Here is a 25,753-nt window from a genome sequence, read left to right as displayed (position 1 = left end):
CATCAACAATCTCAGTTTGCAAGGGATCTGTGTCGTGCTATGATTTGTGCCGATATACCCAGTCAGAAAATTAAAAATCCAATGCTGTGTGAGTTTCTTGAAAAATATACACATGAAGTTGTGCCAGATGAATCTACAATCTATTTGCTTTACGTCGCACCGACACAGATAGGTCTTATGGCGACAATGGGATAGGAAAGGCCTAGGAATGGGAAGGAAGCGGCCGTGGCCTTAATTAAGGTACAGCCCAGCATTTGCCTGGTGTGAAAATGGGAAACCACGGAAAACCATCTTCCGAGCTGCCAACAGTGGGGTTCGAACCCACTATCTCCAGATTACTGGATACTGGCCGCACTTAAGCGACTACAGCTATCGAGCTCGGTAATCTACAATCTGAAAGAACTATATGCATAACTTATAAATGGAAAAAATCAATTCTATTCATTTGGAAATCGGTGATGGTCCCATCTGAATGTCAATTGACAAAGCAACTGATGTACAAGTGAGATATTGGAAATGTGATAGTAGGAGTGTTGAAAGATACTGAGGGGACTAAACCTGTGTTGTTAACTTGTGAGGTGCTACTGAAATGCCACCACCAGACCACTGTAAAGGTCTTCACTGGTGCAATGGGACTTTCGTGGCCTGAAAGAAACGCAGTAGCACTATAAATGTGCAAATCTTTGGGAACTTTGCAAGTTTTTTATCCCAAACTGTTGCATCTTACATGTCTTGTGCATGCCTAGCAGAACTGGATCAATCTAAATTTCCTGGTGTTCATACCAGAGCTGATCAATTCAAAGAGCTTTTTCCTGAGCTCATGCTTCCTCTTCAGCCATTTTTAATGAGATGGGGGAGCTTGGATTCATGCTGTAGGCTACTATGCAAAGAATTTTGGTTTTGTGAAACAAGTTCTGAAGCATTTTGATTCCGAAGATGCAGTTTCTGTGAAAACAACTGACGAAAAGTTTAACAATGTACATCTTGACTGATTTTGCTACATCCAATGCCACTTGTTATGCCTTGCTATTAAATCTTTGGAGATGTTATCTTCAAAACTATCAGACAGCATTGGTGTTGCTCGCTTAGTGGCTCAGTAGCTCAGACGGTTGAGGTGCTTGCCTTCTGAGCCCAACGTGGCAGGTTCGATCCTGGCTCAGTCCAGTGGTATTTGAAAGTGCTCAAATACATCAGCCTTGTGGCGGTAGATTTACTGGTACGTACAAGAACACCTGCTCTACTAAATTTCGGCACCTCGGCATCTCCAAAAACCATAAAAGTAGTTAGTTAGTGGGATGTAAAGCCAATAATACTATTATTAAAATGACTACTCCCAACCAAAGTTTGCATGTCACATTAATGTTTTCATGATTTTCAGGATAATTAATTCAAAATATTTATTCAAATAGAAGAATGAAAATTTCATAACCTCTTCCTTGTCACAAGTTTATTCCAGCTTCATTCTCGACCACGTAACCCCTGTGAGTGGCAGATGGTAGAATAACATCTACAGTATCCCCTGTCTGACATAAGTGGCAATTAAAAAGGGGACCAGAGACTCTCAACTTGTGAGCGTGGGTTGGCAACCACAGTTCAGGTAAGTGAATATGGCATTGCTCCCACTTACTTAGACTCCTCGGATTCATCTTTCTTATCTGACCTTCGTTGGTCAACTTGTGTTCTTTCCCGACTACAGCAGTATTAGGTTGTCGAGGCCTAAGGAGTTTTTTTACTTTCACGCCCTTCATGGCCCTTTCCTTTCTTTTGTTGATACCTTCATTCTTCAAAGTGTTGGAACCCTTCCATTTTCCATCTGATTAGTGTTATAGAGGATGGTTTCCTAGCTGTACTTCCTCTTAAAACAATCACCGCCGTGCGCGTAGAGGCGCGCGGCTGTGAGCTTGCATCCGGGAGATAGTAGGTTCGAATCCCACTATCGGCAGCCCTGAAAATGGTTTTCCGTGGTTTCCCATTTTCACACCAGGCAAATGCTGCGGCTGTACCTTAATTAAGGCCACGGCCGCTTCCTTCCAACTCCTAGGCCTTTCCTATCCCATCGTCGCCATAAGACCTATCTGTGTCGGTGCGACGTAAAGCCCATAGCAAAAAACAATCACCAACACCGCCATCTAGACCACTTTGTACATGATTATCTACTATAAATCTCAACCAGTAGCCTCAACAACCTGCGAGTAAATGAACGAGTCTTGCCAAGCTCTCGATGTGAAAAATTACTAGATTGTAACGATTACTAAAATTTAAAAACTACATTTTGTGAAAAATGATGATTATGAGTAAAAATTACTAAAAACAATAATTACAAGTAACTCAATTACTTCCCAACTCTGTATATATGTACACATATTATATTACATAATTATCTGGGCCCTAATGATGATGGTGATGATGATGATGCTTGCTGCTTTAAGTGGCCAAACGTCAAGGTTGTCAGCTCCCTATTAAAATCTTGCAATTGTTTAAACCTTATCAGCAATAAACGAATATATAAACTTATCCCGTACAGTACTGCATAATTCGTTCCGGCAACATGCTTGTAATCCAAAGCGCTCGTATATCAAAGCAAGTTTTCCCATAAGAAACAATTGAAACGCGGATGATTCGTCCACAACACAAAAATATTTATTCGCATACCATTTCTAAAACAGAATATAACGTAAAACAAATTAAAGCGCACTTTACCTTACCACTGAATCATTGTTGGTGTGAGTGAGACGAGAGATGACATGAGAAAAGTTACTGTGTAGAACGAATTTCACGAACGGAATCAATGCTATCTGTTGGCTCACTGGAATTGTTTTCTTTTCGTGCAACTTTAACGAGGAACCTGTCCAATGACTGTTGCTTTTGCCTCTTTTTGAGGATTTCACAAAAATGTGACCTTGCATTGTCATTGAACTGGTTCATTGCTCGCATTGTTACAGCCGTATTCGGATGGTGTTTCTCTACAAAATTGTGCACTGTTTCCCACATTTTGCACTTCTCCTGAATCTCAGTTGAAGTGAGAGATTCCATTGACTTTTTTCTCTTCCTCTTCCCCGGACGAGATCTCCTCCATAATATCCTCCTGTTGTTCGCGATGCAGGTCCATCAGTTCGTTGGTGGTCAGTTCCTGGCTATGTTCTCCCACCAGCTCTTGAATGTCCACGTCATTCACCTCCAGCCCCATAGTCTTCCCTAAGGACACAATTTCATCAACAATCGGCAGCTCACTGTCACCAACAATCCCCTCAAAGTCATGTCCTAAAACAGAGTCAGGCCACAGCTTTCAGTGTTCTCTTGGTGACTCCATCCCCGGCTTTTTCAATAATCTTCAGGCAGTTCACGATGGGGAAATGATTTCTCCCAAACTCGCGGAGGGTAAGGTTTATTCCTTCAGTCACTTCGAAACATTGCTGAAATAGTGTTTTGGTTTATAGCTTCTTGAAGTTCGAAATGACTTGCTGATCCATAGGCTGGAGTAGTGTTGGGAGGAAGGAACTTACCCTTAACGAACTTGAATTCCTCCAGTAAGTCGTCCTCAAGGCCTCAAAGCCTGGAGGATGAGCAGGAGCATTGTCCATAATCAGCAAGACTTTGAGCAGCGGATTATTTTCTGAAAGGTATTTCTTCACTACAGGACCAAAGACCACGTTCATCCATTCAACAAAGGCACAGGAGAGGGGAAAACGTAGGCGCATGTGACGCTCGTATTGCGGAACCTCACTCGCTTATCAAGTTACAATTTATTTAAAATGTTTGCTCGTCTTGCAAAACACTCGTAGATCAAGTTACTTGCATTCCGAGGTTTCAATGTACATGAAATCAACAACACTACTGCACCACAAGTCATATACAATACCTGTTTATATGCACTGGGATAAACATGGATAAGTAAGAGGTGTGACAGCACAACTAACTTTACTCTTCAGGTGGTTCAAGCATTTCCAAATTATATTGTGTTAATATCGTGTTCTTTACCCATGCAGTTTTATGAAATTGTTATAGGCCAATAACTCGCATACTGTTTATGAAATATTTTACTGAATATCTATAGATCAAGATGTGATGATGACAGATTGCAAAAAGCAGGAAACAAATCCTGCATCATCATCATCATCATCATCATCATCATCATCATCATCATCACCATCATCATCACTATTTAAAGGTCTAGTATATGTTGCTTCCTATATATATATATAACAGACACATAAATGTCATTATGTAGCTAAAGCTAAAATGATCTGTGTTAATGGAAACAACGGGTCATATGTTATTATACTATAATTCCAATATATGAAGATATAAGTTAGGCTATTATTCATTAATTTAAATTCCACAATGACAAGAAATTAGAACTAATGAAAATATGGTTATTAACCTTGGGGATGTCAAAATTAATATTTAATGCATTTACCACAATTGAGTTTTGTACGTTGAAGCATATTGATAAAATTTAAAAAATCACTTTGTCTACAAAATTGAAACTTCAAGAGTATCTTTAACAACGCTTTGGATGGAGATTTTAAAATACTTTTCCACTGACTTTTATAATGGGTGTAGTCAAACAGTTCCTTAAACAGTAACACAAAGGTGGAATGTCATAATGAAGCAGTCAAGCAATAAAATTAATTCTCAATAACATAATGAATAAAGAATATACAGAAATACGATACCTCATCAGACTGTAAACAGTCATCGCCTTGTGAGAAGAAACCAGACCGCTGAAGCTCATTCTTCCAGGCAGCTATATCACTCGACCCACTTCCTTTACGACTTCTATCTAATGAATTATATGATGGATAGATGTCCTCATAAATATTAGAGGCAAAATCTTGTAGAGAAACAACAGGTCTGATTCGCTCCTTTCCAGTTCTTTCAACTGAATTACTAATCTCATCTCCTTCTCCTTTACTTTCAGAACAGGGAGGAAATTCAAAGGACGACACTGGTATTGCTTGAGGCACTGCAACTTCTAGCAGAGAAGAATGTGAATAAGAATCATTCTCAAGAATCGTAGTTGCCACAGGCTCTCCGCATGTCACACTGACATTACTGTCAGAACCTAAGTCACATTTATTAGGCACTATAATATTTTCAGCTGAAGACATACTTATTAGTTGCTTAGTAGAACATAAGTCTGGATATTCAGCACATGAGCAGGCTTTATCTTTTTTAATGGTTGTTTCTGTGAATAGCAGATTATACTGACTGTCAACCAATAATGTTTCACCATCATCTGGAACACCTACAACAGACTTTCTTTCTAGGGTACAGGTATGTGCATTATGACAGTCATGCAAGTTAACTGTTTCAATTTCATGCAGTGTTTTTACTCCAACAGAAATTGCTTGACCAGGTGAAGAATCAACAACCACATTATTTTTCTCTTTTTTCTTTCTTCTCAATGGTGGAATTGGTGGCTTTGTGCCATCATCAAATATGTCATTAATATTGAAATTGTAATGCTCTTTCACTTCCAATGCAGCAGTATCGTTTAAAAAGACATCCGTTTCATCTGACTTGGATATGGGTGATAAGAAAACATCATCTGAAATATTTGAGTTAGCTTCACTTACTGGCTTCTCCTTTCTATTGGGGATCCACTGGGATTTGTAACACTCGAGGGTCTCAGTTATCAAATTATCTGCATTGTTGCACAATAACAGAAACTCTACATCTTGATTTTCCTGGCATTCCACAAATTCACTATTTCTACTGGCATAGCTGTCTTCCATTCCTTGAAGACAGTGCATTATATTTTCAAGATCATGTAGAACATCATCACACTTGTTATTCAGAGGATTTGCAGTATTACACTGATTTGATCCCTCACTCAAAGAAAAGTCCCTGTTATTATCAGTAGCAGTGAAGAGTGCCTGGCATGATGGTTCATTTACACACACTGTACTGGTGCTACCATCAGTACTTTTAATTTCATTCATAAACGACTCACTTTTAACAACCAAAACCACTGAAATATCACTATTTGAACTTTCACTGTTGCTCCTACAAGCCAAACTTGGAGCTGTGGATTTACCTTCTGTCTTAAGAGAATAATGTGCTTGTCTGTCACTTATGTTACTTTCTGGTACCGGTATCTTATCACTTTCGAAAATACCGCATTTTAAACATTCCACCTCGCTACTCTGCGGGCAAAAAGCATCCAATTCATTATTGAGAGTACGCCCCAGCTCCTCCAGGACACTCTGACACAACTTCCTGAATCTCGCCTCCCTCTCTCTATAACAATCTCCCCTACACTGCCACTTTACTCCTCCTACAGTAACGGCGGTGTAACAAGGATTTGCAGTCCATGACTGGTGCACTCCACCACCTGTGGTGCCGTCTATTTCCTCGCCCAAACTAAAAGCACTGACAGTCGAATCGAGTTCTTTTGACTGATACGGGATATCTTCGTCGCATTCCGTATGTTCTATTTGAGGTGTAGTAAAAGGGATAATCTCGGTCGAGTTGTGGTTCTCTTGGTCCAACACCACGCCCCTGTCGTCAACGACAACATCCGCTGAGCTCAGATCCGGTTCTACTATCTGCTGTCCTGATAAAACGTACAAGTCACCACTAGTGTCAGAATCTCGTTCATCTGCGGTCTCTAACTCGACTGAATATCTGGACTCACCCCTCCCCAAATGCCACTTATCGGTAGAGGTATTTTCGCACTCCACGCGCAATTTTAAACCCGTAAGGTCGTCCGAATCGTTCGCATGTCTCAATTCAACTAGCCACAATGCTACGTCCGATGATAACTTTCCTGATATGCTGTGGTCTGTAAGTGGGCTATCACGAAGACGACACGGCAAGGCGACTGGTAGCCACCAACTATATTTCTTCCGAATCTGCTTTTCGAATTCTACGTCTTCAAAAATAGTCTCTCCCACGACATCGTTACAGGAAGTTCTTAAGGGAGTAACTGAGATAGCCATATCTAATTTTTCTTTAACAGTAATTGGTACTGACGCTCAATACGAATGTACGCTCAACGGAACTGTAAAGGGATACATGGCGATAAACGCAGAAAACCGCAACTTCCGTGCACTTTTCACTGTAACCGAACAAACACCACGCCTGATACCTTAAGAAGCAAAGCAGCACTTGTCCTGCACACAGCATAACAGCTCAGTAAGTCGATAATCAAGGACCTGATACTAAATAAACAATGAATACCAGAAAGCGAAATTAATCCACTTGAACAGTAGTAGAGCGAGAGGACAGACTACATTCAATTGCCTGGTCTCCACACACACGCACGACGGCACACAACGCACGCTCACACACTGCTCCCACCAACTAGGCAGCGAGCAGCTACGTACTTTTAACAAGAATATTTCCACCACTTGACTTCACTTACAGATGACTAATACTCACACCGCAGAAAACTACCCAATGTCGTAACAATCAAGCGACAACAGGAATATTACTGACGTTAACATTAAAGTCTAGACATGAAGTAGACCTAGGCCTAATAATTGGTAATTGTAATTAAACTTACCCCAGTTATTTCTGGGGTAGCTAGAGCCAACCAGATTCATTTTGGTTTAATGATTAAGGTCTTATGCCCTTCCTGACACCACGTGATATCTGAGATGGATTTCTATTGTCATCATATGAAACTATGATTAAAATAAAAATCCCAGAGTTTAGAGTACCGTATGAATCAAATCACGATGGGTGGAAAACCTCAGATGAAATCGATGAGCTGGTATTGCAGACGCAAGAGAAATACTGTGTGTGAGATAGAGAGAGAGAGAGAGAGAAAGAGGGGAAGGGAGGACTGCTGTTTTCAGGGGCCTAACATCGAAGACTATCTGTGGGCGTGTATGTGCAAAGCGCAGTTGACCTCCACGGAGACCGTGAGAACAGGAAGTGGTTCTCTTCAGCTCGATCCAGAATTTTTCAATGATGTTGAGAAAGCCCAACCGTCATATTTCGAGGATTCTGTACGAGACCGATATACCTTTTTTTTTTACAATTGGATTTACGTCGCACCGACACAGATAGGTCATATGGCGACGATAGGAGAGGAAAGGGCTAGGAATCGAAAGGAATCATAATAATAATGTTATTTGCTTTACGTCCCACTAACTACTCTTTTACGGTTTTCGGAGACGCAGAGGTGCCGGAATTTAGTCTCGCAGGAGTTCTTTTACGTGCCAGTAAATCTACCGACACGAGGCTGACGTATTTGAGCACATTTAAATACCACCGGACTGAGCCAGGATCGAACCTGCCAAGTTGGGGTCAGAAGGCCAGCGCTTCAACCGTCGGAGCCACTCAGGTCGGTTCAAAGGGAATCACCCGTGGCCTTTAAGGTACAGCCCCAGCACTTTCTTGGTGTAAAAATTGGAACCCACGGAAAACCATATTCAGGGCTGTCGACAGTGGGGTTCGAACCCACTATCTCCCGAATACTGGATACTGGCCGCACTTAAGCGACTGCAGCTATCGAGCTCGGTAACCGATATATCAGGCTGTGAAATTCACATTTCTCATTTCTTTTTTCTTTGCAGCAACACCACCATCATAATTTCAGAACCAACTATGCATCAAAACAATGTGTAATAATAAAAATGTATCAATCTCTTATCCCGTATTCATTAATGATACTCACGGCAGTATGCGTATTGCACTGCTCGAAGAGATCGACAGGCTTTGATCCTCTATGACACGCGTGCCACTACGCGACACGGGAACACGACTTCTTGGCACGCCGCGCCGCACAACACACTAACACATTTTAATGTTTTTAACATGTAATAAAAAGGTCGGCCTCCTCTGTGGTGTAGTGGTTAATGTGATTAGCTGCCACCCCCGGAGGCCCAGGTTCGATTTCCGGCTCCGTCACGAAATTTAAAAAGTGGTACGAGGGCTGTAATTGGGTCCACTCAGCCTCGGAAGGTCAACTTAGTAGAGAGATGTTCGATTCCCACCACAGCCATCTTCGAAGTGGTTTTCCGTGGTTTCCCACTTTTCCTCCAGACAAATGCCAGGATGGTACCTAACTTAAGGCCACGGCCGCTTCCTTCCCTCTTCCTTGTCTATCCCTTCCGATCTTCCAATCATCCCAGTACCAATCAGCATAGCAGGTGAGGGGGCCTGGGCGAGGTACTGCCCCTCCTACCCTGTTGAATCCCACGACCTAAAGTCTCACGCTCCAGTATACTGCCCTTGAGGCGGTAGAGGTGGGATCCCTCGCTGATTCCAAGGGGAAAACCAACCGTGGATGTTAAGAAAGAAAGAAAGAAAGAAAGAAAGAAAGAAAGAAAGAAAGAAAGAATAAATAGGTCGAAAATCTCCCAACATAGCATATTTTAACATTTCGCTTTAATAAAGGTCCGTCAATTTATTCTACGGCCATAATTTTTATAAATTTTATTAGGTTAAAGCAAAAATATATGTTAATCTTAAAATTGGCCTGTGCTTTGTAATGTAATTTTCAGTGATATTTGCAAAATAAAATCACAAAACATTCAGTCAGATGGATTTATATGAAGTCAAATGGGAGGGGGGTGTTGATAAATTTAACGGAAATCAACCGGTGGCAAACTAGACAGTAAAAAACAATAAACACAACCTTAAATGACACGCTAGTCGGAAAAGGTTTGCCATCCCTGGCCTATAGCTTTCCCTGCTGACAATCTGAATCAGGGAAGAACACTGGACTATTCCCCTAAACTAACCGATAATATTCTCAGCTCGACTGAATCACTTTAATTTACTGATAACAGGTTATATTAATATTTTCGCTGTATTACTGACGTTAAAATTAAAGTCTAGGCATGAAGTAGGCCTATGCCTAATTATATTACTCTCGTTATTTCTGGGTCTGCCAAACGACCGCTGCTCAGGCCGAGGGCCTGCAGATTTCAGGGTGTGGTGCGATTAGCACAACGAATCCTCTCGGCCGTTATGTTCGGCTTTCTACACCAGGGCCGCTATATCACCGCCAGATAGGTCTTCAATTGTAATCACGAAGGCTGAGTGGACCTCGAATCTCAGATCAAGGTAAAAATTCCTGACCTGGTCAGGAATCGAAACCGGGGATTCCAGGTAAGAGGCAGGCACGCTACCCCTAAATCGCGGGAACGGTCCCCTTTCCTCTACAGAGCAAAAGCATTAACGCAAATTACAACACATATACGCTAAATCATTATTGTGTTATGAAACACAAATCTTTAGTAGGTACTTACTTCATGTTTGCACAGCACTCTTTTTCTGCACTGAAATACGATCTACTGCAACAGTTAGGTCGAAATCACGAACAATGGATCAATTTACATGGACCCTTAGTAGATCATCCAGTATCTCCATCTTCAGCGAGTTTCTGTAATATGTTTTGAGAACTGAAGCCTCTGGAGGGGTGGAAGGTACAGGCTTCAAATATCCGTACCTCAGCAATTGGTGGGGTAGAGTGGTTAGCTCTACGTCCGGCTGCCTGGTACTTTTGGTACCGAGCTCGATAGCTGCAGTCGCTTAAGTGCGGCCAGTACCCAGTAATCGGGAGATAGTGGGTTCGAGTCCCACTGTCGGCAGCCCTGAAGATGGTTTTCCGTGGTTTCCCATTTTCACACCAGGCAAATGCCGGGGCTGTACCTTAATTAAGGCCACGGCCGCTTCCTTCCAATTCCTAGGCCTTTCCTATCCCATCGTCGCCGTTAGACATATCTGTGTCGGTGCGACGTAAAGCAAAATAAAAAGAAAGGTACTTTTGGTGTAGGCTGAGTGAACCTCAGGAGCATGTGCGCCTCCGGAAGTGAAAATAGCGTTTCTTAAATTTTTCGACTTCCTGACGAGGAATCGAACCCACGTCCTTTCGGGTAAACCGAGCACGCCTTTACCGCTTCGGCCAGGCAGCTTACTGGTAGAATAGCATAAATGTGAGAGACCGAACGATTTGGCTATGCGGTTCGGATCACGTCGCTGAGAGCTTGGATTCGGGGAATGGTGGATTCGAACCAATACCATAGGCAGTCCTAAAGATGGTTTTCCATGGTTTCCCATATTCACACAAAGCAACATACCACGCCCGCCCCCTTCCCAGTTCTAGCCCTTTTCAATCCCATCTTCAGCTAAAGACCTAACTGAGTCGGTGCGACGTTAAAACACTTACAAAAAACATACATATATCTTCAATATATACTGCTTTGCCTTTCAGCGTTCAGTCTGCAAGCCTCTGTGAATTTACTACACGCCTCCACAATTCTCGATTTTTAACTAGTTCTGAGACAACGTTTCCATCCACACCTCTTAACTTTAAATCATCAGAGACTGAGCCTAATCATCGTGGTCTTGGCCTCCCTCTACTTCTCTTATCCTCCATAACCGAGTCCATTATTCCCTTAGGTAGCCTATCCTCTTCCATTCGCCTCACATGTCCCCACCAACGAAGCCAGTTTATGCGTACCACTTCATCCATCGAGTTCATCTCTAACCAAGCTTTTATCTCCTCATTCCGAGTACCCTCTTACCATTGTTCCCACGTGTTTGTACCACCGATCACTTTCGCTACTTTCAAGTCTGTTACTTCTGGCTTATGAATAAGATATCCTGAGTCCACCCAGCTTTCACTCCAGTACAGCAAAGTTGGTCTGAAAACAGACCAGTGTAAAGATAGTTTTGTATGGGAGCCGACTTCATTCTCACAGAATACTACTGATCGCAACTACGAGCTCACTGGATTAGCTTTGCTGAAGCTTGATTCAATCTTTCTTACTATACTGCCGTCTTGGGAGAATACACATGTTAAATACCGGTACTTGAAATGATCTACCTGTTCCAGTGTGGTATACCCAACCTGACATTCAATTGTTTTTCTTCTTCTTTCCGATGTGGCCTGCTAAGGACCACGTGCCAATTTCAATTCAGTTCTTCATTCTTTGTTGTTTTCTCTTCTGCTCCTTCCAATATTCTTTCATTCATTCACTAGGCTGTTTTCTTCTCTCCTCGGATCACTTCGCACCAGGCTTCTTGTTCAATCTTCCTTGGAATACTTCCATACTTACTACCCTCTTTCTAAAAATTTCTCTGTCCAAAGTTTCTTCTTCTCTTATATTATTTCTTCCTAAATCTTTCTTTATTTCTTGAATCCAGCTAGTTGTTGCTTTTTTGTCCCAAAGGTACTTGAAAATCATTTTTGTTAATGTGGAATCATCCATTCTGTAAATATGTCCGAAAAATTGCAATCTCCTTTTTCTTATGGTTTCTGATATGTTTTCCATGTTCCTGTATATTTTATCATTAGATCTTAATTTCCATACTTCTGTTGTTTTAACAGGGCCTAAGATTTTTCTCATTATTCTCCTTTCTAGTACCTCAAGTTTATCTAATCTATAGTACCAGGCATTCACTTGCATATACAGTAAGCATTCCGGTTTCAAATCTGTAGTGTAGTGCCTTATTTTAAGATTTTTAGACAGGCACTTTTTGTTATTAAAAACTTTGTGATACCATATGCTCCTTCTATCCTGTGTACCCTTTCTTCTACTGCAGATTTGTCTAATCCATTTTCTTGAATTATTTCTTCCAGATATTTGAATGTCGTTACTCTTTCTTTACTCTTTAGTCTTAATAGGCTAATTTGCATATCATACTCACTGCACCTATTTTTCAAGTACCAAGAGATTAGACTACAGGCTCTCAGCATAATCTGCCAGTATGAAAATATGACCAAATCATCGGTACGGTATAGGCCAAACTGCTTACGACATTTCCGCCTAACTGAATCCCTCCCTGTCACTTTATACCATTCAGTAGATGATCCATGTAAACTATGAACAACAAAGGTGAAAGATCACATACAGCGTTGTCTAATCCCTGTAAAGTCTTCGAACCAAGAACTCATTCCACCACCAATTCTCACTGCAGCACAATTGTCAACATAAATGCATGACTGCTTTTACTACTCTACCATTAATCCCATAATCCGTCAATACGGCCAACATCTTTTCCCTCGGTACTCTGTCGTATGCCTTCCCTAGATCTACGAAACATAAACTTAACTGTCTATTACTCTCGTAGCATTTTTCAATTACATATTGTATGCTGAAAACCTGATCCCGACAGCCTCTCTGTGGTCTGAAACCACACTGGTTTTCATCAAACTTGCTTTCAACCACTCATCGCACTCTCTCTTCCAAAATGTCAGTGAAAACCTTGCCTGGTATACTGATCAATGAAATATCTCGATAGTTGTTGCAATCCTTTCTGTTCCCTTGCTTATAGACAGGTGCAATTAATTACTGCTTTCGGCTAGTCAGAAGGTACTTTACTAACATTCTAAGCTAATCTTGTTAATCTATGAAGCGATGGCATCCCTGCCTTCCCATTATATTTCACCGTTTCAAGTCTAATTTCATTTATTCCTGCTGCTTTATGACAATGGAGTTTATTTACCATTCTTTCCAATTCCTCAAGCATAACATTATTGTCCTCCTCCCCATAAACTCGGTTGTTCGCCACGTCAACAGAAATAATTCCCTTTACGCTAAAAAAATTTCGAAATATTCCTTCCACTAATTCAGTGATTCCACATCTACTATGAGGTCACATGATTTACCCAAAACACTATTCTTTTCCTTTTTCCCTCCCTTTGTAAGATTTTGTTATTACTGTCCAGAAAGGTTTCCCTGCCGCTTGACTCAGCCTCTCCAGATCATTACAGAAACGTTCCCATGATTTTTTCTTGCATTCAACAATTATTTCATTCGCTCTGTTTTTTCATCTTCGTACAAATCGCTGTCTGCATCAGTCCTTGTTGAGAGCCATTTCTGATATGCCTTCTATTCGCGTTTATAAACTGTTTTCATTTTATCAATCCACCAAGATGTTCGCTTTTTCCCCATCTTTACCCAATGCAGTTACTAGACATTTCCTTGCTGTTTCTATTACAGCATCCCTGTATGCCACCCATTCTCTTTCTATATCCTGAACCTGGTTACTGTCTACCGTTTGGAACTTTTCACAAATCATATCCATTTACTTCTCTCTAATTTCCTTTCCCTGGATATTTTCTAACCTTATTCGTCTGCGGACAGACTTCACCTTGTCTATCCCAGACCTAGAGATACTTAGCTCACTATAGATTAAATAGGGGTCTGTATAATAGAAAAATCCCCGGAATACCCTCACATTCCTAACATATTTTCTGAATTGAAAGTCAGTTAAGACATAGCCTATTATGGATCTGGTGCCCCTATTCTCCCATTGCATAAGCCCCATTAATACTGATAGCTCCCATCGAGACCCATTTCATCCGCCAAGTTGTTTCTAAGGAGCCCCTCGCCTGTCAAATGGAAGTGAGATTCCGTTACTCCCGTAGACCCGAGGCTTTTTTTAAACGTTCAGAGCGTGCTCGTAAAAAAATCTTTGAGCAGGATGCTACCCAACTTACACAAAGCTCCAGTGAGAATATCTCCTCTAACAAGTTAGGGACCACTGGTGGATTGTTAAGTCCTAGTCGCCTGAGCACAAGAAAGCACAAGCTTATGGAAGAAAGAAAGTATAACTGGCTGAGTCAGCAAAGAGGATGCACCTGTGCTAGGAGTAGGCCTATGTGATATTCGGGTACGGGGAGATAACGAGGAAGAGAGAGGAGATTATAAAGTGTACTTGACGGGTGTTAGAAAGGGAAGGACAGAGTATGGGGTAGGGCTGTTTATCAGGAATACCATTGCACGCAACATAGTTTCTGTTAGGCACGTGAATGAGCGAATGATGTGGGTAGATTTGTCAGTGGGAGGAATTAGGACGAGAACTGTCTCAGTGTATTCACCATGTGAGGGTGCAGATGAGGATGAAGTTGACAAGTTTTATGAAGCTTGAGTGACATTGTGGTCAGGGTCAACAGCAAGGATAGAATAGTTCTAATGGGCGATTTCAGTGCGAGAGTTGGAAATGGAAGTGCAGGATACGAAAGGGTGATTGGTAAATGTGGGGAAGATATGGAAGCTAACAGGAATGTGAAGCGTTTGCTGGACTTCTGTGCTAGTATGGGTTTAGCAGTTACGAATACATTCTTCAAGCATAAGACTATTCACCGCTACACATGGGAGGCTAGGGGTACCAGATCCATAATAGACTATATCTTAACCGACTTCAAATTCAGGAAATCTGTTAGGAATGTACGAGTTTTTCGGGAATTTTTCGATGATACAGACCACTATCTGATCTGTAGTAAACTAAGTATCACTAGGCCTAGGGTAGAGAAAGTGAAATCTGTCTGCAAACGAATAAGGGTAGACAATCTCCAGGACGAGGAAATTAGACAGAAGTACATGGATATGATTAGTGAGAAGTTTCGAATAGTAGACAGTAAGCAGGTTCAGGATATAGAAAGTGAATGGGTGGCATACAGGGATGCTGTAGTAGAAACAGCTAGGGAATGCCTAGGAACAACTGTGTGTAAAGATGGGTAAAGGCGAACATCTTGGTGGAATGATGAAGTGAGAGCAGCTTGTAAACGTAAAAAGAAGGCTTATCAGAAATGGCTCCAAACAAGGGACGAGGCAGACAGGGGTTTGTACGTAGATGAAAGAAACAGAGCGAAACAAATAGTTGTTGAATCCAAAAAGAAGTCGAGGGAAGATTTTGGTAATAACCTGGAAAGGCTAGGTCAAGCAGTGGGGAAACCTTTCTGGACAGTAATAAAGAATCTTAGGAAGGGAGGGAAAGAAGAAATGAACAGTGTTTTGAGTAATTCAGGTGAACTCATAATAGATCCCAGGGAATCACTGGAGAGGTGGAAGGAATATTTTGAACATCTTCTCAACGTTAAAGGAAATCTTCCTGGTGGTGTTGCGAACAGCCAAGCTCATGGGGAGGAGGAAAATGATGTTGGTGAAATTACGCTTGAGGAAGTGGAGAGGATGGTAAATAAACTCCATTGTCATAAAGCAGCAGGAATAGATGAAATCAGACCTGAAATGGTGAAGTATAGTGGGAAGGCGGGGATGAAATGGCATCACAGAGTCGTAAGATTAGCATGGAGTGGTGGTAAGGTACCTTCAGATTGGACAAAAGCAGTAATTGCTCCTATCTATAAGCAAGGGAACAGGAAGGATTGCAACAACTATCGAGGTATCTCATAGATTAGTATACCAGGCAAAGTATTCACTGGCATCCTGGAAGGGAGGGTGCGATCAATAGTTGAGACGAAGTTGGATGAAAGCCAGTGTGGTTTCAGACCACAGAGAGGCTGTCAGGATTCGATTTTCAGTATGCGCCAGGTAATTGAGAAATGCTACGAGAGGAATAGGCAGTTGTGTTTATGTTTCGTAGATCTAGAGAAAGCATATGACAGGGTGTGTGTATGTATGTATGTATGTATGTATGTATGTATGTATGTATGTATGTATGTATGTATGTATGTATGTATGTATGTATGTATGTATGTATGTATGTATGTATACTCTGTACTTCGTAATTACACAGTTTCGATTTCTGAGTAGAAAGAATTAAGAAATGCGTGCACAGGGATGAAAAAACAAATAAGCTTGTCGTATTACACGACTGCTGATATCGTGATCACAGCCACAGGACTTCCAGCCTTATGTGGAATCTGAACTTCTTCTTCTTCTTCTTCTTCTTCTTCTTCTTCTTCTTCTTCTTCTTCTTCTTCTTCTTCTTCTTCTACCACTTTTCCTCATCTGTGGGGTCGCGGGTGCGAACTGTGTCTCACATGTGGATTTGGTCCCTTTTACGGCCGGATACCCTTCCTGATGCCAATCCTATATGGAGTGACGTAATTACTATTGCGTGTTTCTGTGCTGGTTGGTAGTGTAGTGTGTTGTCTGACTATGAAGAGGAAAGGGTTGGGACAAACACAAACACTCAGTCCTCAAGCCTGAAGAATTAATCAGATGCGATTAAACTCCCCGTTCCAGCCGGGAATTTAACCCGGGACCCTGTGAACCGAAGGCCTCAACCATTCAGCCAATAAGTCAGACTATGTGGAATTTGAACCATAGCGACGTAACTTTTTTTGTTTCCAAAACTGCACATGCACCGGCCGGGATTCGAACCGCAGCCGCCTTGGTGAGAAGCCAGCGACTAAGCCACATAAAGTTTCCGGCAAACAAACAAACACGTGCGATTTTTTCTTCAAGTTAACGCGGGAAAATCTTTATATAAACTACATGCGTTAGGCCTACATACATAGTTGATTACGATTATACAATGTTATTTGTTTAACGTTTCTTCAATTGCTATACATGTTTACATATGGCAGTGTGTCAAGGATTTGTCCCGCATGAATTCTTTACCAAGTCGGAAGCCAAGGACAAAGAGTTCACATTTAGACATCTTCAAATGCCACCGACCTCAGCCAGGATCACGCCCGCAATCTTGGGAACGGGCGGACATAAGCTGGCCGAAAGCGCCACTGAGCTGATTAGGCGCTATGCTCCTATAGTGAATGTAGCGGAATCAAATCCTTCACACATTCTAAGAACTACGCTAGTAGTTTTACTGGGACGTTAAACAACTTCTTTTCAGGGCAAGATTCCGGAAGTCCACCTTAAGACAAGACCGTGCTACTTCCGTAGTATTAATTAACTTAATTCACCGTCGCCTAAATTGTAGAGGACCAGAGGTATTGGTAGATTAATGTGAGAAATACAGCAGACTTGATGTCACATAGTTTAGTGATGGCAGTGCATCATTTCAAACCAAAGATCCTACTATTGCCGAAAGCACACTACCTATTTCAGAAGTTCTTAGTACAGTAAAATGATTTTAGGTTTTGATCAAATAAACAAACTGTTGCTTTGGGCAACATATGTGACACCATACATAGCATGGCATGCAGAGTAAACGTCAAAAGAAGTTTTTTTTTTGCTAGGGGCTTTACGTCGCACCGACACAGATAGGTCTTATGGCGACGATAGGATGGGAAAGGCCTAGGAGTTGGAAGGAAGCGGCCGTGGCCTTAATTAAGGTACAGCCCCAGCATTTGCCTGGTGTGAAAATGGGAAACCACGGAAAACCATCTTCAGGGCTGCCGATAGTGGGATTCGAACCTACTATCTCCCGGATCAAAAGAAGTTTTCTTGCGTCTATATCTCTTATATCTACTTTGAATGACCTAATCCAGGAATGAAGGGTTTTTAACAAAACTAAATATATTCACGTTTTGGATAATTTATTCTCCCAGATCTCTTTACGTGGTAGTTTATTCAACCATCTTAATACGCACTAGACCCCTATGAGTGAACATTCTTGAACAATCCTAGGAAAAATCCAAGGAAAACCGATAAATATGCGAACAGTACACACGCGCAAATACGTGAGCTTTCATCGCAGTTGGTCTAGAACAGAGGTGCTCGGCAGGGTGCCCAGTGAGGCTAGCCCAGTGCGACCGAGCTGGCGTGACGTAAATGCGGGCAGCTTGCGTAACAAGCACAAGCCACAGTGAAGCAGAGAGCGAACACACTTCGCAGGAAAGCGAGGGAGCATTGAGGTTCCATTGTGATTACGAAATTCTCCTCCAATACTCACCGAAGTGCTGATTGGGATGCATTATTATTTAAAATAAAACTTCATAATCGCAACAACAAAAACAGGCCTTTTCAAGATATTTCGGTTTGATTTATACTGCGCTTGATATAAACAGCTAGCTGCAGTCGCTTAAGTGCGGCCAGTATCCAGTAATCGGGAGATAGTGATTTCGAACCCCACTGTCGGCAGCCCTGAATATGGTTTTCCGTGGTTTCCCATGTTCACACCAGGCAAATGCTGGGGCTGTACCTTAATTAAGGCCACGGCCGCTTCCTTCCCATCCTAGGCCTTTCACTTTCCGCATGAGCTACATGCTTATAATCCATGCCAACAGTTTCAAATAGTATACTTCCGAACCAAAATTTCAAGTTACATGTTTACCCGATAATTTGTTCGACTGCTAGGGGCTTAAATGTAATCACTGTATTTCTTATGGCACTAGGCATTCTGTTTAATTTCACTTTCCGCATCAATCATTGGCAATTAACTTTATGATGTAATTTTTGAAGTGTCAAATGCAGACTTTCAGCCGTAAGAGGCCACGAAATCTATGTAAAACTCACTGTAATTTAATTTAGATGCAAAGTATGAATGGTTGCACTGAATCCCAAAGACTACTGAATGTTCTGAGTTATAACAATTGCATGTGTGAACCCCATTAATTGGTAATTAACAATTCTAATATTTTAGTTATCCAATTTCAGTCATTAATTTATATTCAAAGTTCATGTTAATGAATGATTATTCAGTTGCACAAGCAGAGAATATTGTAGAGTGACATGATTGTCTAGAAACGACGTAGTTAACTAGGGTAAAAAAATATTTAATTAGTTACATTCGGTGAATTAATTAGTGATGACAACTTTGAGCCTCCATAATTAAATCAGTGTAGTTGATTTAGAGAATGAACTGTTGTTTTTTGTATGCTTACTATGAGTTGATGATGGTTACACTTGTTATACAAATGCTTAAGTCAGATTTATATTTTATTTGAATTCCAATTTGTTTAGTGTTTAATCATTTTTATTGGCCATTTCTGTTTTAAATAAAACACATTCAAATCTCAGTCTAGGCCAGTGTTTCCTTTATTTCGGTAGAATAATGCCTAGTAGTCCCGTATCCTCCTATCACATCGCACTTGACAGTCTACTGAACAAGACCACCCCTGGAGAGAAGATACGTCTGCGGTGAACATATTTTATTACAGGGCAGCCGTGGCGGATCCAGAAAGAAGGAATCACCGCAGAGGAAGATGTGCAAAGGATGCAATATCTTGACGGGAAAGGCATTCAGTCAAAATTTAATAGTAATTTGCTGGGCCCTTATTGGGTAGCAAGATTCTTAGCACGACACAAAGAGCACATTAGCATTCGATTAGGCAATAAGATAAAGAGGGCTATAGCAGGTGTTCATCATTCTACTTCGTCCAATTTTCACGATGAACTCACAAAACATTGACTGGAATTATGATGGAAGCAATCTCAGTGATGACGCCCGGAAAAATAGCTACAACTGTAAATATGTTAATAATAATCTCTCTTTGAGTTTAACGCACGCAGCATTTTTCATCCAGGTAGAAAAGAATGTATTCTCGCTTCGCTCTCAAGCCTAAATCCCTCTATAGTTTGTATCAGTGAAACATGGCTTTCAGACACAATGACTCAGAAGTGCTAACAGATTCTTTTGTCCTGTTCCGCAAGGACCGAATCCTAACCACAGGAGGCGGAGTTCTTATTGCTGCAAAACCAGAGTGTAATCTAACTAGACGTCCCGAGTTGGAGACGACCGCTGAATCTGTGTGGGTAGCAAGTACGTGAGGTAGTAATAAATTCCTCATCGGATCAGTGTATCGTGCTCCGAAATCCTCGCAAACGATGAACGATACCTTCCTCTCCTTTCTGGATCGCGTGCAACAAGAAAATAATAATTACGACGCAATTATATTGCCGGTGACTTGAATCTCGAAATGACTTGGTCTAGAAATGCCACCCCAGTGCCAAACAATCCTCTTGCTAATAGTTTTCTCTCCACCTTCTACGACATTTTTCTCCACCATTTACCGAGTGTTTCAAGCGACTCGTATTACTCAAAATTCCCGTTCCACGCTAGACCTGTTCCTTACTCACTATCCATCATCCGTCCAATCCCTGGACATAATAGCTGGATTTTGTGATCACCAAGTTTTAATTACAAGTTTGACCGGCAGAAAACCCTACCTAAAACTCCATTCCAGAACAATATATATTTTTCCCCGCACCAACTGGAAGGATCTTTCCTGTTTTCTATAAAAAAAAACTTCCCATTCCCTTACGTCCTTTACCGGCGATATAAATATCAACGAGATCTGCAAAACCTGGAAAAAAAGTATTTTTAATGCTTCCATCAAGTTGTGCCGAAAGTTTCATCTCTAACAAGCGAAAAACGCCATGGATCACTAAAGAGATAACATCAGGTATTCGAAAGAGAAATTGTTTATACAGGAAATGAAAGGAAAATCCAAATGGCAGTAGGTGGGAGAAGTACAGACTGATGATGATGATGCTTGTTGTTTTAAGGGGCCTAACATCTAGGTCATCGGCTCCTGATGGTACGAAATGAGATGACAAAAATAAAAATCCAAAATCCTCCACTGGCCAGAATTCAAAGCGTGAGGACGAAAAATGAACGGATGGATATGAAGTGAAAACAATCAGTGAAGTGAAATAAATAGGCAGATGCGCCTACAGTTCGCGAAAAAGTATTGTGAAAAGGCAATGGACTTTTGGAACACCATTATTTTTTCTGATGAAACGAAGTTTACACAGTTTGGAACTGGTAGAAGCAGCAAGGTATGGCGGAAGCCAGTCACCGAACGTGAATCTCAATACGTAATCCCCACGGTAAAACATGGAGAAGCGAGTGTTATGGTTTGGGGCTGCATGGCTGCAAATGGAGTGGGGTACCTGCCATTTACTGATGGTATTATGGATGCCAGGATGTACATAGATGTGTTGCGCCATAAATTAAACAGCAGTGCACGCAAGCCTCATCTGGAAGGAGTCTTCCACTTCCAACGGGACAATGATCCTAAGCATTGTGCCAAGATAACCAGTGAATGGTTCTTGTACAACGCCCCAAGAAGACTTCTCACTCCACCGTAGAGTCCAGGTCTCAATCCCATAGAGAACCTGTGGGACCATCTAGGCAAAGAAGTGCAAAATCGCCACCCTACTAGTAAAGAATATCTTAAGGAGATACCCTCAGATGCACGGTCCAACATATCTGAAGCGTACACCGAACGTTTAGTTAACTCAGTGCCAAGACATCTGGAACAGATCATCAAAGCTAAATGCATGCATAAAAAGTATTAAGACTGTGTTTGAACAAAGACTTCGGAAAGTGTTTGAATTATCTACTAGTGTACGAATACTTTTTGTTGTGTTAAAAGAAGAGTTTATTTGTTTATTATGTTGAGCGCTGTAAATCTCATAGCAAATGTACAGATAGGTGTCTTTTCTTTATGCATATGTCTCACTGAATGTGTTTATATTACTTCATGGTGCTTAATATACAAGGTATACATTAAAATGTTGGTGTACGAATACTTTCTGTGGCTACTGTACTCTTTCACTGAAATATCATACCAAGCTTTGTCTTAATACAATTATGGGAAATGGGAGAGAAATTGAATGGGATAAAATGGCGTATAAAAATAAAAGACAGAGACAATGCTTACATTTAAAAGACATACACATGAAGAATATTCTTCACAATACAAAAAGGAAAAGATAGGGGAGTTGTAATAAATAAACAAAAGGTATTCCCATATCATCATAGTAAAATGTTTTAAAGAAAAAAGGAGTGCATTTTGTGAGAAAGAAGTAAATAAAGAAAATGAACGCTTCCTGCACACGAAAATAATTGTATTTGTATAAAATGAAAAACAGAGTATAATCTGAAATAATGCATTAGTTTTCTACAAAAATAATAATTTTACAGCCATTCAAATAATTGGAAGAAATTAAACAGGAGAAAACGGAAACTGTGTGGTTCTTCATTATTTTGTTAATAGAAAAGGTTTTCCATTTCTGGCTTCAAAATAGCTGTCTTGCCCCCTAGTTGCCTTCTTAGGTTGCCCCGATTCTTTGTGAGTTTTAAGGCCCTCCGTGCCCTCTTACTGGTACCTTCTTATCTAAAACCAAACTGTGTCATCTAGTAAGACGGTAGAATAAAAGAACTGAAAACGTATGATGATGATGATGATGATGATGATGTTTGTTGTTTATAGGAGCCTAACAGCTAGGTCATCGCCCCTAATCGTACGAGATGCAACGAAATGAAACGATAATTAAAACTTAAAAATGTATCCACTGACTAAAATATACAATGAATGACGAAAAAATGACCATGAATCCAAAGTAATCAGTGGATCCAATTCATAATGCCTTCTTTTCTGAGATGATGCTTGTTATAAAAAGGGGTCCAAAATCCACTAGTAAAGCAATCACTAATAACGCAGAATAATGGTGTTCCTCCTATAGAGGTACTAATCAGAGGTAAAGTGAACTCATGGTGTTCCTAACCACAGGTAATGCAGACCCATGGTATTTCACACATAAGGGCACCACTCACAAGCAACGCAGACCCATGGTGTTCCTCACATAGTGGGACTAATCACGGGCGCCGGTGTTCCCGTGGTGTTCCTCACACAGTGGAACTAATCACAGGCAACGTATACTGTTGGTGCCGTTCACCTGGTGGTACTAATCAGAGGTAATGAAAACCCACGGCGTATCACACATTATGGTACCATCCACAGGCAACAAAGACCCAAGGCGTTCCTCACACAATGGTACTACTCTCAAGCAACGCAGACCCATGGTGTTCCTCATATAGCGGTACTAATCACGGGCAACAGCCAAACCCGTGGTGTTCATCACATAGCGGTACTAAGCAGAGACGACGTAGACCCGTGGTGTTCTTCATATAGTATTGGTAATACTCATAGGTAACGCAGACCAATTCTGAACACAGGGGAACCGACACATTCCAGCGCAGCGTACGGCAACTTTTCTCGCACGGACATTAGTCCGTGGAGCCGAGTGCCCGCCACCCCGCCTCGGTGGGATACACACGATGGTACTAACCACAGGCAACGCACAGACCCGCAGTGTTCCTCACATAAGGGTACTACTCCTAGGTAAAGTAGATTCATGGTGCTCCTCACGTGATGGTACTAATCGCAAGTTACGTCGACCCATGGTGTTCCTCACGTAATGGTATTAATCACCGGTAGACTTCTTACGATAGTCAGGGGATACCGTGGATGTATTCTTTGTCTGCGTCCCTCACCCACATGTGAAACAGGGAGAGAGAGAGAGAGAGAGAGCGAAGAAGAAGAAGAAGAAGAAAGAAGGCATCCGACACTTCGAAAAATGAAGTACTGGACAAAGACAAGGGTCGTTAAGGGCGTGAAAATGAAAGACTCCCTAGCCCTCGAATACTCTAATACCGTCGGGGTCGGAAAAGAACAAGTGTTGACCACGGGAGGTCGAACAGGAAATATGAATGTGAGGAGCCTGGCACAAGTAAGTGGAAGCGCAGTGCCAGGATTCATCTAAGGGCCCCGTGATCGCTAACCCGCGTTTCCAAGTCGAGAGCCCTGGGGCCCCCTTTACTCACCTCTTACGACAGGCAGGGGATACCGTGGGTGTTTTTCATCTGCGTCCCCCCACCCACAGGAGGTCTGAAAACTTATAACAGTCGCCATCTACTGAAGCATTTTAACGTATGTATGTAACTCCATTGTTTTAGCAGTTTGGAAACACTGAATTACATGAGATATCTGTATTCATGCGAGACTGATCATGATCAGTATTCGAATGGCCCGAGGTGCTGTGTGCTATTAGGTATTGCTGAAAATACGTTTCAGGTCCAGAAGTTATTCAAAGGGGAAAACGTGCTAAGTAGGTCAATCTTTTCTTTTTCACGAACTGCCATGTGGTATAAAAATATTCCTTCTTATTAGGACCATTTTTTCTACATTTATACAGCCGTTGAATTTTAAATAACTGCTGAGTTTATTTCCCATATGGTGTATTATTATTAATTTAATAATATATCTTATCCTCAACAACTACAGTAAAAATAACCTGGCATTAAATACTTATGATCATCAAACTAGGGTGTTTGAAGAACCGTTCCTGTGGAGTTACTGTCAGCGTTGATCAAACACTTGAATGGCATACGCAATGGGGCGGGATTATATCGTGCACATTTCTTCACAATTAAATTACAGTTAATTAATTGTTTTTCTTCATTAGGAGATGCCAGTATAGTCAGAATGTTTAACCATAGAACCATCTTAATCGGTTCAAAAAAAAATGGAACTGGGAGTGACCCCTGAGTTTGTAACGTCACAAGCCACACCTCCTGGAAGACGAACACATGTGACGTGGCCTCGCTCGTTTCTCCGTCATCCTCAGGGTTGGCCAAAATGTACACCCAAACGCTACCCGTTTTCCTTTCCACCCGAATTCTTCTGCTCACGAGTATACAAGGATAGCCAAACGGAGCCACTATCTATTCAAAGCAATGTTGTTCTAAGGGGTCCCGCTACAACAGGAGCAATCATGGATGGTTTGACACTTCTACATTCAATGATTGGTTTGAGAAAGCACTCATCCTTCGTGCAAAATTAATAGGGGAACGAAAAGTATTAAAATTTGGGACAATCTTCCATCCCATTACAGTTGCGACGTCTTGAAGACCTGCAGAGAAAATAACATATCGTTTGTGTGCCTCCTAGCCAATTTAACATATAGTCAGAAACATTTTGTTCGTACAGCTGGAGTGTGAAGTTGGCTCTTTTGTGAAATACATACATATTTGTTCGCACTTTTCTGACAGGAAAATGATAAAATGTATGACCACCTCAGAAAACACAAAAGCTGAACTTTCTTTACAACTTTGCTATTCGTACACTTAATTCTAGGAATTATTCCAAATACAAAACATCAACACCTTCACAAAATTAGTATCGTGTGACATATCCTTTTTCGTCAATATGAGGGCGATTCAAAAGTAAGTTACACTAGCTCGTCGCGAGGGCACGCTGTGTGTCGTGACCGTGACCAATGCGGAGCAGGCTACAGAAACTGTTGGCACGTCCGATAGGAAGGTTGGTGTGGTATCCCGTCGTGTCGTGAGTGCAGAGCGGGCTAGGCTCAATGGCGCGTCGACTGGATGTTCACTCCAAATTGGA

The 25,753-nt window shown here is 41.4% G+C and overlaps 2 protein-coding genes across 8 annotated transcripts in view; both read right to left on the bottom strand.

Annotated features, from left to right (window-relative positions):
• LOC136864304 (rho GTPase-activating protein 12) overlaps positions 1-25,753 on the bottom strand; it is a 417,475-nt gene that overhangs the window by 155,545 nt on the left and 236,177 nt on the right. The gene's annotated exons all lie outside the window — the stretch shown is intronic.
• On the bottom strand, positions 4,629-6,944 carry LOC136864869 (uncharacterized). The gene has a single exon (XM_067142297.2). The coding sequence runs from the start codon at positions 6,942-6,944 to the stop codon at positions 4,629-4,631; it is 2,316 nt and encodes a 771-aa protein (XP_066998398.2).

The sequence above is a fragment of the Anabrus simplex genome, chromosome 2 (assembly GCF_040414725.1).
Source record: "Anabrus simplex isolate iqAnaSimp1 chromosome 2, ASM4041472v1, whole genome shotgun sequence".
Lineage (NCBI taxonomy): Eukaryota > Metazoa > Arthropoda > Insecta > Orthoptera > Tettigoniidae > Anabrus > Anabrus simplex.
The sequence above is the reverse complement of the archived record's forward strand: the minus strand, read 5'-3'. Positions and strand labels throughout refer to the sequence as shown.